This window comes from Orcinus orca, chromosome 7 (genome assembly GCF_937001465.1).
Source record: "Orcinus orca chromosome 7, mOrcOrc1.1, whole genome shotgun sequence".
Lineage (NCBI taxonomy): Eukaryota > Metazoa > Chordata > Mammalia > Artiodactyla > Delphinidae > Orcinus > Orcinus orca.
The window spans coordinates 21,872,373-21,892,465 of NC_064565.1; the positions used below are offsets into that span (position 1 = coordinate 21,872,373).

At 35.2% G+C, this 20,093-nt stretch overlaps 1 protein-coding gene across 1 annotated transcript in view; it reads right to left on the reverse strand.

Moving 5' to 3' along the window:
* ACTR3 (actin related protein 3) overlaps positions 1-20,093 on the reverse strand; it is a 57,513-nt gene that overhangs the window by 22,430 nt on the left and 14,990 nt on the right. Inside the window, exons 2-6 of the mRNA XM_004276490.4 lie at positions 13,677-13,732; positions 10,096-10,220; positions 5,036-5,146; positions 1,562-1,657; positions 11-118 (exon numbers count right to left, since the gene is read on the reverse strand). Coding sequence (XP_004276538.1) covers positions 11-118; positions 1,562-1,657; positions 5,036-5,146; positions 10,096-10,220; positions 13,677-13,732 — 496 coding nt within the window. The remainder of the gene's footprint in view (positions 1-10; positions 119-1,561; positions 1,658-5,035; positions 5,147-10,095; positions 10,221-13,676; positions 13,733-20,093) is intronic.

Here is a 20,093-nt window from a genome sequence, read left to right on the forward strand (position 1 = left end):
CTATCCTTACCACAGGGATGACATGAGTGACACCATCTCCACTGTCTATTACCGTACCAGTCAACGTCCGTTCTCCTACTTGTCTGGAGGTCCACGATGCAGCTAAGGCAAGAACAGCCTTGAACAAAAAGAAATATGATAGGCAAAAAAATAAAAACAAAGAGTTATTAGAAAAAATTTTTTTACTGGAGTACTTTATGCAATTTTAAATGTAGTATCTTTGGAAAGAGAATACACAAAATTAAATTATACAATAAAATCGTTCACAACCTACATATTATTAAGACAACTTACAGGCTTACAGTAGTCTTTAGGGGCATGTTTACAAATTTTCGATATTTTAGTGGGGGCCGTTTTCCTCTTATACCCCCCCAAAATGTGGAAGACTAACATGAGATAGTACGGTACTAACATATGGAAGACTAACATGAGATAATACAGTACAGGGCTTAAAACTATGTTTATATGGCCTAGCCTGTAACATACCACCAAGTAAGGTAGAGAAGCACGCAACTACCAATCATCAGTTATTCAGTACATAGATGGCTATACTAAGTATCACTCATAAGATTAGCTCCAAATTTTCTAAGTGCAACATGCATTTAGGAATATGTAACAAGCTATTTAAACAGAAAAGGCCACTGCACACTTCCAAATACTATGATTTAATGAGGAAAGCAAAGTTGATGAAATAATGTATTTCTATAAAAAATCTTGGCATAGGCAATAAAGTATAATTTTTTCTATTAAAAGAGTTTGCAAATTAAGAAATTAATGAAGCTAGTTCATTTTTTTAAAAATTACCTAAATTTCATACAAATCCAAGCCTCGAACAAGATAAATAACTAATTAATTAAAATCAGAACTAAGCTGGCTTTATTTTACCTACTTGCAATATAATAGCTGAAAGGGACCTAGAAAGGTAACTAGGCCATCCTCCTATTTTAACACAGGATCACACCATAATAACTGTGGGCTAACAAAACTACACAGTAATTTATATACTTTTTAAGCATTTGTGATATGCCAGGTATCACATTTGCTACCACGTTAAAAAACAAGTAAGAAGTAAGCTCTGATCCTGAGGGATGGGAGAGAAGCTGTTCCATACAGATACATATACAAATTAAATGCAATAAAATATTATGGGGATTTGTGATATACAGGATACAGAGGGGCACAAAGGAGCCAGTGGTCAAATATATGTAATGGTAAGTCATTCAAAACAGACTACAAAAAAAGGACAAAGTGAATGTTACAAGGGTAAATGTGTACAGAAAATTCTTGACAGAGTAAATTCTCAATAACTATCAGTTCCCTTATTTCTGTTCTATAAAAGGTCTTGATTTATCTAAAAACCATTAACTTACTTCCTTTAACATTTCCCTTTTACTAACTAAATAGCTCCATTCCTCTAATACAATTTCTAAATTATCAGTTCAGGAGAGAACTATGATACGCTTTGAGGTTAAGAAAAATATACATATATTTTAAGAGTGAATTAAACCAGATTAAAATTTAAGAGTCAAGCTTATTTTGACTTATAAACTTGTTTACCTACCTGTACAGCAATGTACAAGCCTGGAACATTGAAGGACTCAAACATTATTTCAGCAGTATATTCCCTGTTTTCTGGAGTATTCAGTGGAGGTTCAGTCTATTAAATTGAATAAGATTTTAAGTATGCAAGATAAAATTATTTTGATAAATTCATAGATAATTTTTATGTGAGAAATAATGTATTTTAAACATTGTATTTAAAAGTCATTAAACTCAGAGGTACAAAAAAAAAGATACACAGACCCAAAAAAACCAGTAGAGAACTCAAACAGATCTGTATGTTTATATAACTGCTAGAGTATAAAACGGAAATGTTTACACAGTTTAAGATGTTTCTTCAGTTTAAGTTATGTGACTGCATACATCATGTCACTTAGAAACCTGCGGGTTAAGTCTGGGCCAGAACACATCCCAATGAGGCAAGAAAGGACCTAAGGAACAGCCCTCAAAATCCTGGACTTCATGTTTCACTTATGCCTCAGGAATACCTAAATCATTTTATATTACCAAAGCCTGAAACTACATAAGACATCATTCTTATTAATCTGATTTGACTCTCCAATCCTTTTTGTTATCTCAAATATTTTAACTTGAAGGGCAAAAGTTTAAACTTAAGAAATACAGAAGAATTATCTTTTTGACCTTGAGGTAAGGAATGATTGCTTAAATTTAATGAACCTAAATTGCAAAAGGAAAGACAGATAAAACTTAAATTCATTACAAATAAAATCATTTTTTTAACTTTAAAAGACACTATAAAATTTTTTTTAGAAAATTAACGAGGATTAGACTTTTTCCATATGTAAAACCTTTAACTTCTAAACTACTTGATGTGTTTAAACTTACTTAGGAGGGTTTTGGACTATGTTCAAGAGTTTGAAGATAATTCAGTAAGAGTTACATATAAAATTAAGCAAACTAAAAACCAAGGCAGTTAAATTATAAACTCCAAGAAAAGCAGAAATTCTATACAAAATAAAATATAACCAGAAGGCCTCACAAGGAAAATATACAAATAGCTAATAAGCACATGAAAAAGTACTCAACATCAGTCATCAGAAAAATGCAAATTAAAACCAAAATGAGAAAGTTTACCCACCCAACCAGAATGGCTAAAATTAAAAAGACTGACACATCAAATGCTGGATCTGGATACGTAACCAGATTACTAACACATAGTTGGTGGGTGTGCAAAAAGCTACAATCCCTTGGAAAAAGCTCTGAAAGTTTCTTATAAAATCAATCATGCATCTATCCTGTGACACAGCAATTCCATATCTAGGTATTTACACAAGAAAAATAAAAACATGTCCACAAAAAGACTTGTTTAAGAATGTTCACAGTACCCCAAAAATATTCACAGTAGTCAAAAACTTGGAACAGCTCAGGTGATTATCAACAGGAAAATGGACAGGGAGGCATACAATGGAATACAACCCAACAAAAAGCAACAAATTACTTGTATGTGCAACAACATGGATGAATCTTAAGATTATGATGAGTGAAGTCTTACCAAAGAGCACAACTTGTACGATTCCATTTACATGAAACTCAAATATAAGCAAAACATGTATGTACTGGAAAAAATCTGAATAAGGGTTGCCTCCAGGGCATGGGGGCAGGGATTAACTAGAAAAGGGCATGAGATAACTTTCCAGGTTAACAGTAAAGCTCTGTTATCTTGATAAGGGTTTAGGTTACACAGATGTATAAATCTGTCAAACCCAGGGGATGGGCAAACCACATCATGCATCCTGAAGGCCAGATCTATTCCACCACTTCTCTCTGTAAACAGAATTTTATTGGAACACAGCCATAGCCACTCATTTAAGTATTGCCTATGGCTGCTTCCTACTACAACAGCAGAGCTAATTAAGCAGCTGCAAAAGAGACCACATGGTCCACAAAGCCAAAAATATTTGCTAACTAGCTTTAAAGAAAGTCTGCCAATGCCCAGTCAAACCCATAAAATGGCAGGGTTAAGATGTGTGATTTTATAGAATGTAAGTTTTATATAAAAGAAAAAATGTAAACAATAATACACTCTAGTTGATGATAATGTATGGAAAGTACTTAGGGGTGAAATGACTCCATCTGCAACTCATTTTGAAGTGATTAAAAAAATAAGATGGAGTGATAGAAGGATAACCCAATAGACAGATGTCCTAAAACAATTATAATAAAATTAATAGCTGAGTCTAGGTTGTGGGTATATTGGGCATTCACTGCAAGGTTCTTCTCAATTTTATGTTCATGGTCCAAGCATAAACAATATTCACAATCACAATAAAATATAAAATATTAAAAATATTAAAATATTAATTTAACCCAAAATTAAACTATGTCACAGAAAGAGGGAGAAGGTAAGGATTTTGTGTTAAGGAGGGGATCAAAGGAAAAGAATGAAATACTCATCTTACCTAGCAGGAAGTTAATAGACTGTCTAATATTTTAAAAAAACAAAAATATGGGCTTCCCTGCTGGCACAGTGGTTAAGAATCCACCTGCCAATGCAGGGGACATGGCTTCGAACCCTGGTCTGGGATGATCCCCCATGCCGCGGAGCAACTAAGCCTGTGCGCCACAACTACTGACCCTGAGCTCTAGAGACCGCAAGCCACAACTACTGAGCCCACGTGCCACAACTACTGAAGCCCGCGCACCTAGAGCCCATGCTCCGCAACAAGAGACGCCAGGACAATGAGAAGCCCATGCACCGCAACAAAGACCCAACGCAGCAAAACAAATTAACATAAATAAACGAACAAACAAAAATACAAGAAATACATGATATAACTATCAAGAAAAACTCTTTAAAAATTTAAAGTGTTTGCCTGGGGGGAATCAAGGGTTCAAGGGTAGGGAGAGGTGAGGAAGGAAAATTTTAATTTAAATCTGATATTATAGCACTTGATTTTTTAACATTATGAACATGCATTGCTTTGGTTAAAAAAAAAAAAGAAAGAAAGAAAAACGTTTAAAAATTAAATTATATTGTAGTTCATTACGAAGAATTACAAATGAAATAATAATCAGACCAGTTATTTTTTTAAAAAAGAAAGTGCCATGTTTCCAACTTTTTCCCCTGAAACTTACTGTTAAAGATACTAAAGATGATACAGCTTTATAACAAAGTCTTTAGATACATGACAATTTAATAAACAAGAACGTATGTCCTATGAGTACAGATGCGATGAAAACATTCTCATTAAATTTCTTCAAAAATTTCCTCACAGGGCTTCCCTGGTGGCGCAGTGGTTGAGAGTCCGCCTGCCGATGCAGGGTACACGGGTTCGTGCCCTGGTCTGGGAGGATCCCACGTGCCGCGAAGCAGCTGGGCCCGTGAGCCATGGCCGTTGAGCCTGCACGTCCAGAGCCTGTGCTCCGCAACGGGAGAGGCCACAGCAGTGAGACGCCCACGTACCACAAAAAAAAAAAAAAAAATTTCTTCACAGAATTTAAAATTTGTACTTACCAAAAGAAAATAATGGTCTTCAGGTTCCGCCCTTAAATATTTAAAGATCACTTGCTCCATAAACCTTTCCATCAAGTCCCAATCTTCAACTATACCATGGCGGATTGGCCACTATTAAAACAAAAAATAAAACAGGAATTAAATCTTTACTAATATCAGAAAAAATCAAAAATAAAGCAGATCATTAGTGAGTATTAGATGAGGATAGCATTTCTTAGGTGTGCTAATGACACGCACATCATTAGAAGATGCATACTTAACTATTTAGAGATAAAAGAAATTATTTCTACAACATATTTTCAGATGTTTCAATTAAAAAACACAATGCAAATATATTAAAATGTTAAAAACTATTCAATCTAGATGGAAGGTCATTGTACCGGTCTTTCTAGATTGCTAAAAGTTTTGTAATAATGGAAACGTAACCTATTAAAATTTAGCCTGTGAAAATTACAGGTTATGACAATTTGCTTAATCTTTATTAGCTCTTTCACAAGTATTTGTTGTGTGCCTAATATATAAAACACAGTTGGTAAGTATAGAGGAAGAATAACCATAAATCAAGCAAGCAAAATTTTATAAGACAAGTCATATGTATTTGTTATGGAACCATGGTTCCAAAACTGAGCCCCAGGGTACTACAGCAAATTCTCAAAGACACTGCAAATATTTTACATTTTCCAGGGAAATCTGGTGATACTCAGAATCAGTTTGGCACTGCATACCTACTATTTTAAAGTAGTTCAGTTTCAACATCAGATCATACTAGATTCCCTTCAAGTAATATCACTTCTTTGAAAAGCTGGGTTGCCAGCAGTTGCTATGATGAAAACTAAATACCTCCCCAAAAAACCCATGTACAATAAGAAATGAGGATGGTGATGTGCAATCTGATTCCAGGTGTAAGAAACTGTGAAGTGCCCGACAGGCACATGCATCCTACTGGTAACTGTGATTATTTAACAATTAAAAATACGTTTTATTTTTTTCAAGTGGCTACTAAGTTGCTACTTAACAAACAGAACTGTTAGTAATTTCTTTCTAAGTGATGCTGTAAAAAATTTTACTGAGACACTAAGGGCACTGAGAAAGTTTGTGAATCTCTGCAATAAAATAGTTTCACAGCACATGTAACTAAAGATTAGTATTCTGAATATATGAAGATTTACTTAAGCAAAGTAAAAACGTAGGCATAAAACTTAAAAAAATATACAAAAGAAAAATAAACAAAAAAATACAGTTCCATGCACATAGTACAAATACACACCCAGTACTTAAGGCTGAATGCATTAGTGAAATAAATATCCTACAGTCCTCTACTCAATCATTAAACCTTTTATCTATTAATTCCTAATATCCACATTTCACCATAGCCTTCTAGATACTTTCTAAGTCATTATACTTAAAAAATAACTTTTAGTCCCCACTTTGCTTTAGGGAAGGAAAAAATGTACTACATCATTCATTTTATAACATTACTGGAACTGACATATTTTAATGTTCTAAGTGTTATTTATTCATTTATTCCTCATTTATTATTGTGCACCTACTATAACCATTGGCACAAATGCTAAGGACATGAACATCCTGCCATAAGGAGCTGTCCAGTGAAAGAAATATATATAAACATAACCTTGTAAGTTTTTAAGGAAATAAAGTACCTAGGACAAGATGATCAACTTGGCTTCAGAGGGAAAATGGGAAGGCTCCTATTCCTCTATGACTGAGGAGGTCGTATCTAAGCTGGGTCTTAAAGGAGCAACCTTGTTAATTTTGTTTTCAGGGGGTGGGGTAAATAGAGAATAGAAACAAATATATACAAACACTGCAATAATATACAAACACAACAGTTATTGATGAAAAACACGTGTGCCTTTAGGGAAAGGGGTGTAGACAGATAGATCAGTTCTACATGAAGGGGACCAGGTTCTCAAAAACTATTACTTGCCTTGTATTTGGGTTTTATTCTATAAGAAACAGATCATCAGTAGAAATTTTCAAGCAGGGTATAAACAACAATAGCTTTGATTTTTAATAAGATTATTATAGCAGCATTGGGAAAGCTGAAATGAATCTTAAAAGAACCAAGGAAGAAAGACAAATAGCCCCAGTTGTGGTGTAAATAGCGCTAGGCCAGATTCAAGATTTCTGTCACTACAAGGGAAAACTCAAAGATATAATCACTAGGTTTCTAGCTCTAGAGTCAGGATGGCAAGGATCTATTAATTAAGACACAAAAGTTGTGTTTTGTCTTATCTTGGAATAAGCAAGGGTAGAGTATATGTAATAAATTTTGTTTTGAGTATATTAAACTCAAGAGCCAGGTAGTAGGTAGGTGACAGTAGGTACTTGGAAATGGGGTCAAGGAATTGGAAGTAGAGATGTAGGCTGTGGTTGTTGATGAAGGTGTGGATGAGACCACCTAGAGAAAGTCTCTAATAAAGAAATAAAAGAGAATCAAGGACAGTACCTGGGAAATACTGACATTTGAGTAGTAGGCAAAGGATAAAGAACCAGTGACAGCAGGGGAAAAAAATAAACAAGTAATAAATAAAAAGAATAGTCCAGGGCTTCCCTGGTGGCGCAATGGTTGAGAGTCCGCCTGCCGCTGCAGGGGACACGGGTTCGTGCCCCGGTCCGGGAAGATCCCACATGCCGCGGAGCGGCTGGGCCCGTGAGCCATGGCCGCTGAGCCTGCACATCCGGAGCCTGTGCTCCGCAATGGGAGAGGCCACAGCAGTGAGAGGCCCACGTACCGCAAAAAAAAAAAAAAAAAGAGAGATCCAGCAGAGTAATCTTGTGAAAGAAAGACAAATCAAGAAGGATGAAAATTGTTACAGATAATTGGATTTAACAAAGAGCTTATCAAATAATGAGACCAAATAAGAAGTTCGGTTTTAAAAGAAGAAAATAAAACAATGGCTAAAATGCTGAGGAAAGAAGGTAGGATTGAAAGAATTTTTGTCGTTCGGGTGTGTTTGTTGCATTTGGAAGACATGAAAATGTTTAAAAGAACAGAATCAATGCAGAGGAACTCTGGCCTCTCAGCTCACCGACTTCATCACATTCAAAGGTGTCTTTTCCATTTTGGCCACAGTTTAGATCATCACTATCATCTCTAAATCCCTGAAATGCAAGTACACCCCTCTCTGATCACAACTTCTTATCCTTCTAGCATACTCCAGCACCTCACTATATCTCTCGCGATCACAATTAGACTTGCAGTCCACTCGTTGTTGTAATTCTTCCCTCGCCAAAAACCATCCCCCTCACAACACACACAAACACACACACAGTTTAGATTTTAGGCCCCATCACTTTGACTATTCATACTTCCTTTTGTCATTCCATCTACCAAAACCCAACTCAGCACAGTCCTACCCTAAACTTGCCTATACCCAGAATGCTGATCACACAAATCACACAGAACTGGTTGATAAAACTAAGAATTCGTAATTGCTATTCCCAAATGGACCTAAATTTACCTGGCAAGCCTTTGTTTCCCTACTCTGTTATCCACAGTGATGATTTTAAATATTCTCCCTATCACTCAGATTTCACTTTCTCCCTGCTATTTCCTGGGCAGCAGAGATAACATCACCATGTATTTCACAAAGAAAGCAGAAGCCAACATCCAACTTTTCTTCACCAAATCTAAAAAACTGATTCTATACTTACCTCTTTTTTCTTTTTCATTTTTTATAATGTAAGAGATCCTCCACATATCAATTAGATCATCTGGATTCCATCCCTTTAACTTTGTCAAGAGCCCTGTATTATACTCCACTTTCCTGTTAATCTCTTTTTCTAATGACTCTTTCACACTAGCATTTAAGCATCTCTTCCACCTCACTGAATATTACTGTCATTTTTTCCTTGTCATTCATAATCCAATCTACTTTAATCCAGCCTCACTGCTCTTCTAAAACTATTCTTATTAAGGTTATAAATGACATCCTTGTAGCTAAAGACAGCAAATAACCTATGGGCTCTAGCTTACTTGGTCGCAGCACCCCACACTCTTATTTCTCCTTACTCTTTACCCAGTCTCTCTAACTACGCCTTCTCAGTCTCCTTTGTAGGCCTTCCTCCTCCATCCAAACCTAAATGATGCGTTGATCAGGCTCTGTCCTAGGTCTATCCCTATGGAATCTTACCCCTTCCAAAGGTAACTAATACCTTCTAAATGTTTATCCCCAGTTCTGTCTTATTTCTAAGCTCCAAGAGCCAAATATTTGTATAACTACAAGCCACTTATAATTATTTCTTCAATGGCTTCCTTTCCACCAATTATAATAGACTTGAAGTCAGGAAAGCCATTTTTCTTATCTAATCTCAGCACTTTGTAAAGTTGTTTATACATGGTAGCTGTTTATTAATGAAATTACTGAAACGGAAGAAAAGAGGGACCAAGGAAGAAATGTGCAAATTAGGTAAAGTCAATTTGAATAGCGTTTCCCGTTTGGTGCAGGTTGGGTAGTGACTATGGGAGCAGACACAAGGAAAGCATCTGGGTTACTAGACTTGTTCTATGTCCTGAACTTTTATGATTACAGTCACAAAAAATTTTCAACTGTGTAACTAAGCCTTACCTATTTTACTGTATATAAATTACACCTCAATAATAAGGGAAAAGGAGGAAGAATGGTATGGAACAAACAAGAAAGGGAAAAAGATAAAAAGAAGGAAAGAGAGTGGCACTTCCAGATGACATAGGCTTCAAAAGGGCAGAAAGTGTGGGTCTGAATAAAGACGGGAGGGAAATATCTCTAGGTGTGGCGATGTGGAGGCAAGAGAAAGCCAATCACATTGATGATTCTGAGATGGAAAAAGTAAATACTGCTCACCTGAAGGGGCTAAAATCTTCCTCTTGGGGAAAAAAAAACAGTACAGTCAAAGCAAGGCTGGGAGGAGCCACAGAGAAGAAGAAATTTCTATTGTGAAGAGGTTGAGGGTATTAGGCTTGTAATTGACTGAAATTCCAAGTGGCACAATTATAGAACAAACTAATTTTTTGAAAGAGAATGTTATTTATATTTATACAAATCATAAAAATATACCTTTGTTGCATATGTAGGTTTTTCTATTGCTTCATCACCAATGAAGAAGTCTAGGTCATCAACACCTTTCATCACCCTCCTTTGAGCTTGATCACCCACTTTTGCTGACTCCTTAATAGCAATACCTTTAAAATAGAAGTTATTTATACATGTCAAAAATTGTATTTTTTTCAAGTGAGACAAATTTTTCACTTGTATTTCTTCCGTAATAAAGTGTTACTAAATAGAACATGATCTAGTATATTTAAAGTGTCAAATTAAAGCAAAAAGGTCATTAAAGAAAAAAAAAGACAAAATTCATCTAACACAATAAAAACTCAACTTCCACCCAGAGACAAGGCCTCAAGTGTAAAAAGCCCCCCCCCCCAAAAAGTACTGCTGTGGGAATGTTTCAGTTATGTTTTTAAAAACTATGTGAGATCTATTTTGATTTGAGTAAAATTATAATTTCACCAAGTCAACCTATGCTTGATGGACAATCAGAAAGAAAAAACTGAAAAACAGTTATAAAGGTAGGAAAATTGCACGGGGAATTTATTTTTAAAGCTTTCTTCATATTTCTATCCTATTTGCATTATTATGAGCTAGTAATTTAGGTATAACGCTGGCATAAAGACCTGATAAACTTAAATCACATATACAAAAGGAAATTTCAAATCATTTAGGTAAAACCCACAACAATCTCCTTATATAATTTCAGAAATCCAGCATACAGTTCTAGACCTAAAACTTGTATATTTCTTAATTAAGTTATAAATTTCTGAATCCTTCAAGTTAAACGGTTCTTCATTCAAAATATCTGCCTGGGAACTTCACTGGCGGTCCAGTGGTTAAGAGTCTGTGCTTCCACTGAAGGGGATCTGGGTTCCATCCCTGATCAGGGAACTAAGATCCTGCATGATGCACAGTACGGCCAAAAATTAAAAACAACAAAAAAAATCTGCATGCACATAAGCTGATGTGGCACCCAACTGTTACACTTTCATTTAGTAACAATTTATACCCTTAACAAGGTAGGTAGAAAATACTGAAGGAAATTCTAAATCCAATCTACTTCTAAATGTTAGAAAGCTTCTCTAGCAATTTATTTACAATGTACACAGACATCAGATGGCTCACTATAAACTTCCTAAAAAACAAAGATTATGAAAATAACTTTGAACCATATCCACAGGTTTTCCAGATCAAATATCCGTGCTCATCAGTGGCAGTGATTATATTGGCTCATTATAAAACTACACCTGCAGCATTAAGACTGGCTGCGTGAAAAAAAACCCCAAAATCAAAAACCTTCTTTCATACACAAATGGATTTTTAACATGCCACAGCTTCTCATAAGACAATGAAAAGTGAAACTGCAAATTTTGGCAGAAAGGTGAAATAGAGAAAGGATACAATGGTGATGAGAACCCAAGGTTCAAAAGTTCAAAATTATATGGGCTTCCAACAAAGACTGAACACAGCCACTTAAGAGCATAAGCAAAACCAAACTTTACAAGGATGAGAGTTAACATATCAGTAATCTCCTGAAATAAACGTTTAATCACAACATAATGTTTTATAAAAGATTATAAATTAAGAGATTACAAAATCAGCATTTTATGGGTTGAACTGTGTACCCCCAGAAAGATATGTTTTAGGTCCTAACTTCTAGCACCTCAGAATGTGACCTTATTTGGAAATAGGGTCTTTCAAGTTAAAGTGAGGTTAGCAGGATGGGCTATAATGCAATGACTGGTGTTTTTATAAAAATAGGAAATTTGGACATATCCACACACAGAAGAAAAACAATATGAAGACACCCAGGGCAGCCATGTGACTGGAGTGACGCATATACAAGCCAAGGAACATCAAGGACTGTCAGCAAACACCAGAAGCTTTAAGAGGCAAGGAAGATTTCTCCCCTAAAGCTGTCAGCAAGATCTTGGTCCTGCTGACACCTTGATTTCAGACTTCTCCAGGACTGTAAGCTTCTGTTGTTTTAAGTCACATGGTTTTTGGTACTTTGTCTCGGCAGCTTTGGGAAACTAATACAACCAATACACAATGGTATAATACTAAACTCAAATATAACTAATGTCAAGTACTAGTCCACAAAAGTACTTCTATTTTAGTCAGCAATAGAGGCAATATTTGTTGTCAAAGTCTTAAACAACAAACTATCAATATGTTTATATATAAATGTGGGACAAAAGTAAAAAAACAAAACAAAACAAAAAAGCAAATCTGTCCCTCAGTGTAGATAACAAATATGCATGAATAAAACATAAAGAAAAAGACAACAGTACTACAAATTAAGACCACTGTATTCCTATGAATGAGCAACACTGTCCCCTAAAATCTATTCCAGGCATTAAAGAATTAGACTTAGGTAACAGCCTAAATTCTCAGATGGTAAGAATTAGATTATTAGATAATAATCCCTAAAGAAGTATACCAAAAGTATATCAGAAGTGCAGAAGTCAAATAGGTTTGTTTCTAGAGAGTGAAAATATGTCCTAGCTCCCCCTTTAAAGACAATTTTGACACACACTTCACACATTTTAAATTTTGTTCTTACTATATATAAACAACAAAACAATCAACCTGTTCAAGTCTGATGAGTACCCAATTGAGACTAAAGATCTGCAGCTTTGGGCAAGCCCAGTAATTTCTACCTCATTCTCAACTTCACGGATTTTGAATCCTAAGCTGCTTTCACTATTCTCTGCATGTTTATTTTTCCATTTCCTTCTTATTTTCATAAGTTAATAAGAATACACAAAAATATTCAAACAGTCTAATACTAGTGATACTAGAACTGTCTAGGAGTTAGCACCACCAAGGAATGGCTCAAAAGGTTTACCATCTGGTATGCTAAAGTCTTAACTTGGCATAGGTCAGGTGGTTCAGAAATGTTACTACATTATGTACAAAAGGTGAATTGTCTAAAAGTCAGAAGCCCAAAACAGGTTCATCTAGGAACACATACATAGCCCAGGCTAACAAATATGAGTGCTAAGAAACCAAGTGTGAGAGTATTTTTTAAAAACTTCTGAAAGACAAACTATTGGAAGTGGACAGTCAGCTAAAGTGAAGTTAACAGAAATAAGATAAAACAAAAACAATGTAAGTATGGTTATAAGATGTCAGAAAACAGCTGAAGTCCACATCTCTAAAGATGAGATGCCATCCTTATTTTGAAACATGAGCTCTTGTCAGGGATGTCAACAAGCACGAGTCCTGCAAACAATCACATCCACAAACCAAAGGATAGCCTTTGTAGGCGTGTGATGGGGAATGCATTACTTAATAGTAACACACACACATTATTAACAGCAATACCCTCAAAGCAGAAAACTGTTTAATTATCAGCTCATTCATTTTTGTCTTTAAAAAGGTATTTGGCAGATCTGGTAAATGAAGAGCTAAACAGAGATCTGAAATGAATGGTCAGAGGTACAGAAATGAGGCCATGCTTAGAACTTGGCAAACCATGTTTTTAAAGGACTAAATCTTACAGAGTGTCAAAAATGATTATTTATTTTACTTTATTAAAAGATATTAAATCAGCTTATTTGTGACTTAAAAGAAATACTTACAGGAAGGGATGATAAACTGTGGTTCCGTATTTCCAGCATATCCTAGTTTTGTATACCTGAAAAACATAAAGAATTTCATAAGGATTTCACAAATATCTCAGCAATTATGAATTTAATTCTTAGATTTCCATTTGTTATAAAGTGAGATTCCACTCTGGGTAAATACTATACAAAATTCCATCGTTTCAGTTCATTTAAACATCTCTGCTTTCAAAATTATATCAAAATTATAAATACCCATAGCTTTTAACCAGGAACTGCACTTCTAGAAATTGATCCTACAGGGATATTCATACATGTACAAAATAACATATAACAGGGCCTTTTGCGACAATCTTGCTTATAATAGCAAAAGACTGGAAATAAACAGCCATCAAACTAGTTAAGTATGCTTCGTTTATACTATAGAATATTAGGCAGTTATTAAAAAAGAGATTGAAGAAGCTCCTTATGTACAGATATGGAACAATCTCCAAAACGTATTGTTCACTGAACAAAAGCAAGGTACAGAACAATGGTTCAACTATGTGATATTTGTATAAAAGTAAAGGGTAGGGGTAAAACATGTAAAACACAAGCTGCTCATCTCCTTACACGGCCCTGCAATAAACCTTTCTCTGCTCCAAACTCCGATGTTTCGGTTTGGCCTCATTGTTCAGTAGCACCTTCAGAAAAACTCTTCCTTCTACAGCTAGTAGACACTTTGATAACTTTTCCTTCCCTTTAGTTTTAAACATGGGATTAAACAGCTTGGATTTTTCTTAAATCTGCCATTTGGATAATTGGATTATTTAGTATAGGAGTCAGACATGGGACAAACGTTCACATTTGGAAGTTACTTACTCAAATTGACTACAGATCCATGCAATTGCTATCAAAGTCCCAACAATGTTTTTTTGGGAGAAAGAGAAAATCCATCCTAAAATTCATATGGAATCTCAAGGGACTATGAATAGCCAAAACAATCTCAAACAAAGTTGGAGGTCTCACACTTCCTGATTTAAAAACTTAGTACAAAGTTACAGTAACAAAAGCTGTGTGGCACTGACATAGAGACACACAGACTAATGGAACAGAACAAAGCCCAGAAATAAATCCTCCCATATATGGTCAAATAATTTTTGACAAGGGTGCCATAACCATTCAAACAGGGAAAGGATAGTCTTTTCGAGAAAGGGTGCTGGGAAAACTGGATATCCATTATTTAATGAACATGGACTTTTATCTTATACCACATACAAAATTTAACTCAAAATGGATCAAGACCTACATATAAGATCTAAAACTATAAAACTCTTTGAGGAAAATATAGGGGACAAAGCTTTATGACATTAAATTTGGCAAGGATTTCTTGGACATGACACAAGGAGGCAACAACAACCATAAAAAATAAATTGAACATCATCAAAATTAATAACTTTTGGGTACCAAAGGACACTATCAATAGTGTGCAAAGGCAACCCACAAAATGGAAGAAAACAGTTACAAATCATATATCTGATAAGGAGTTAATATCCAGAATATATAAAGAACTCCTACAACTCAACAACAAAATAAACAACCCAGTTTTTAAAACAGGCAAAGGACTTGAATAGACATTTCTCCAAAGGAGATATACAAAAGGCCAACAAGCACATGAAAAGATGCTCAACATTATTAATAATTAAGAAAATTCAAATCAAAACCAAAATGAGATACCACTTCACATCCATTAGGATGGCTATTACCAAAACATCAAAAACAAACAAAAATATCAGTGAGGATACGGAGAAACTCTTGCACACTGCTGATAGGAATGTAAAATGGTGCAGCTGCTACAAAAAACAATATGGCAATTCCTCAAAAAATTAATCACAGAATTACCACAAAATCCAGCAATGCCATTTCTGAGTATATACCAAAAAAAAAAAAAAGAAAGCAGGGGCTTCAACAGATTTTTGTACACCAATGTTCACAGCAACATTATGCATAATAGACAAAAAGGGGGAAGCAATGCAAGGGTCCACTGACGAATGGATAAACAAATGTGGTATATACATACAATGGAATATTAGTTAGCCTTCAAAAGGAAGGAAATTCTGACACATGCTACTACATACAATATGAATGAACCTTGAGGACATCATCCTAAGTGAAATAAGCCAATCACAAAAGGTCAAATACTATATGATTCCACTTAAATGAGGTACCCAAAATAGTCAAATTCACAGAGACAGAAGCTGGATGGTGGCTGCCAGGGATGGAGGTGGGGTATGGTTGTTACTGTTCTATGGGTACAGAGTTTCAGTTTGGGAAAATGAAAAAGTTCTGAAGAATGGTGGTGATAGTTGTGAATGTACTTAATGCCACTAAACTGTACACTTAAAAATGGTTAAAACTGTCAATTTTATGTTGTGTATATTTTACAACAATTTTCTTAAACAGCTACGTAAACTTGACAGCTACTGGGGAAAATAATTAAATTCTGTACATATCGTACATGTTAAAACAAAATAAATCTAAATGGATGAAATATTAAAACAGGGTAGGGAAATAAACCAAAAACTTTAAAAGGTAATGCAGGATAACTTCTTTATAACCCTGGAACAGGGGAGTCTTAGTAACTATAATTCAAAATCCAGACATTAAAAAAAAGACTGATACTCCAATTATGTGAAAATTTAAAAGTTCTTCACAAAAACATACCAAAAGTAGCCAAAAGAAAAATGACCAAAAGAGAAAAATTAGCTGCACTCAGAGACAAAGAGTTAATCACCTTAATATATAAAGGATATCTAGGAGGTGATGTCAACAAGGGAGGGAAATAAGGAGAGAAGAAAGTGAAAGGTAAAAGACAATAACCATTCAAAGAAAAAGAAATATAAATGGCTATAAATGAAAAGATGCTCAACTCTGTGGGGTAAAAAAAGAAAAACAAAGGCAAATTAAAAGTACACTGAGGAGGGCTTCCCTGGTGGCGCAGGGGTTGAGAGTCCGCCTGCCAATGCAGGGGACACCGGTGTGTGCCCCGGTCTGGGAAGATCCCACATGCCACGGAGCAGCTAGGCCCGTGAGCCATGGCTGCTGAGCCTGCGCGTCCGGAGCCTGTGCTCCGCAACAGGAGAGGCCACAACAGTGAGAGGCCCGCATACCACAAAAAAAAAAAAAAAAAAGTACACTGAGGTAAATTTCATACATTCCTAGTTGGAATGATAGAAAATAATCAAAATCATTTGTAAATAAAACAGCCACTTTGGAAAACACTTAAACATTCACTTACCATATGACCCAGCAATTCTAATTCTAGGTATATACCAAAGAAAATATGTCCCCACAAAGAAGTGTAAACATTTGTTCACAAGAGCATTATTCATAATGGCCGAAAACTGGAAGCACAGTGTATATTCATCAAGAAAACAGATAAGCAAGGCTTGATATATTCATACAAACCAAAATTATTCCATCTATGAAGAATCATGAAAACGTAACCCATTCTCTAAGGAAAAGATACTCAACAGAAGACGAAATGACACAGTGTTGGAATTATCAGATAAAGACTTGAAAGCAGCTGTGACTATCACAATGAAATAGTAATGACTAGTAGTAAATATCACAGAAACTCTAAAACTATTAAAAAGAACAAATGAAAATTACAGAACTGAAAAATGCAATGTCAGGTATAAAAAATTCTCTGGATGAGCTAAACAGCAGAACAGAGGAAATAATCAGTGAACTTGAAGGCAGATCAGTAAAACTCATTCAGTCTGACAAGAGGGGGAAAAAAATTAAAAAGAGAGACACAAAGTGAAAAGAATAGACCCTCAGAGACTTGGGGAACAATATCTGAAAGGTGACATAGGTTCCAGAAGGAAGGGAGAGAGAGAGATGCAGAATAAATCCAAAGAAAACTATACCTAGGCACATCATAATCAAACTACTGAAAATCAAAGATAAAGAAAAATCTTGAAAGCAGCCGGAGAAAAATGGCTCATTAACAGGAAACAAAAATTCAAATTACTAGCACCTTCTTATGAGAAACTATGGAGGCCAAAAGACAGTGGAATAACATTTTTTAAGTCTGAAGGAGGTGCAAATATAGTCAGCCCAGAAATCTTTTAAAAGCAAAAATATCCTTCAAAAATGAAAGTGCAATAAAGACATTTTTCAAATAAAAGAAAACTCATTCTCCAGGATAGATCACATCTTGGGTCACAAATCAAGCCTTGGAAAATTTAAGAAAACTGAAATCTTATCAAGCATCTTTTCTGGCCACAATGCTATGAGACTGGAAATCAATTACAGGAAAAAAACTGTAAAAGACACAAATACATGGAGGCTAAACAGTGCACTACTAAATAACCAAGAGATCACTGAAAAAATCAAAGAAGAAATTAAAAACTACATAGAAACAAATAACAATGAAAACACGATGACCCAAAACCTATGGGACGCAGCAAAAGCAGTTCTAAGAGGGAAGTTTATAGCAATTCAATCTCACCTCAAGAAACAAGAAAAATCTCAAATAAACAATCTGACCATACACTTAAAACAACTAGAGAAAGAAGAACAAAGAAAACCCAAAGTCAGTAGAAGAAAAGAAATCATAAAGGTCAGAGCAGAAATAAATGAAATAGAAATGAAGAAAGCAAAGATCAATAAAACTAAAAGCTGGTTCTTTGAGAATATAAACAAAATTGATAAACCCTCAACCAGACTCATCAAGAAAAAAAGGGAGAGGACGCAAATCAATAAAATTAGAAATGAAAAAGGAGAAATCACAACTGACATTGCAGAAATACAAAGGATTACATACATGGAATCTAAAAATAAATAAATGGTACTGATGAACCTAGTTGCAGGGCAGGAATAAAGAGGTAGACATAGAGAATGGACTCGATGACATGGGGCGGGAGGGTGAAGTGAGAGTAGCATCGACATATATACACTACCAAATGTAAAACAGTTGGCTGGCGGGAAAGCAGCAGCACAGCACAGAGAGATCAGCTTGGTGCTTTGCGATGACCTAGAGGGGTGAGATAGGAAGGATGGGAGGGAGACTCAAGAGGGAGGAGATATGGGGACATGTGTATGCATATGGCTGATTCGTTTTGTTGTGCAACAGAATCTAACACGGTATTGTGAAGCAATTATACTCCAATAAAGATCTATTAAAAAAAAGGAAAAAAGAAAAGAAAACTCACTGCCATCAAACCTGAGCTAAATAAAGTTCTTCAGGCTGAGGGGAAACGATACCAGAGGGAAACTGTGGTATTAATGAAGAACATCAGAAATGGGAAACAGCTAGGTAAATGAGACTTTTTTCTGCTTAATTTTTTAACACACTTTTGACTATTTAAAGCAAAAATCAAATTACCTTGTGGGGTTATAACATATGCAGATATAATACCTATGATAACTACAGCATACAAGGACAGTAGGGTAGAGGGAGTGTCAAGAGAGTTAACAGATCTACAGAGATGCATGGTTTCTACTCTGCATAAAGTTTTAAATTATTAACTCTAAGTAAAAAAAATAAATAAGACGGTATACCAAAATTCAACTGTACCAATTTTTACGTTAAATGTAACACACTACAGTCTCCAATTAAAAGGGAGGAAGGAAGGGAGACAGAAGAAAGAGAAAGGAAGAAAGAAAAAGGAAGAAAGCCCTTACTATATATTGTCTGCATGATATGCACTTTAGAGATGGAGAATGAAGAAAGATGGATGGAAGGTAAATAGTAAACGTAACTCTGAAGTGGCTGTATTGATATCAGATGAAACTTCTTGAAGAAAAAGTGTTAACACCAGAGATAAAGAGAAATTTTATAATAATAAAAGGATAAATTCATCAAGAAGACATAACAAACTTAAACGTACATGTGCCTATTAACAGTTTAACGTCAAGCATGGTTTAATAGTACAAAAATCAAGGCTCTACTTTTTAGAACACCTCAATGAATTTCACTGGTTGGAATACTACCCTATTTCCCTTCCCAGACTCATCTAAGTACCCACAATTCACTTTCATAATCCTCAACCCCTGCAATATACTCTGTTATGTCTGAAGTAGAAAGAATCACTCTTATAAAGCCTTGATAATTATATTTAGGAACAAAAAACAAAAATCCTAGCTCTTACAAAATATAAATGCTCCATCCTTCTTTTCATTGTTGCTCTTGTTTTATTTTATCCTAATCCTTTTTTTCCTCCAAGGCCCTTTTCAAATCTTCCATTTTCATCAGTCCTTTGGGAACACATCTGATTTCCACAGTATGATTCCCAGGCAAAATTAGTACAGTCCTAATACCTTCCAACTTGCTGTTCCTTAATAAATGGTGCGTGTGTATGTGTTTTCCTGCCTATGTACACGTGTGTCTATTTTTAATATTAATTACACTATACTTTATTACTTTGAAATACCTCGAGAATACTTTCA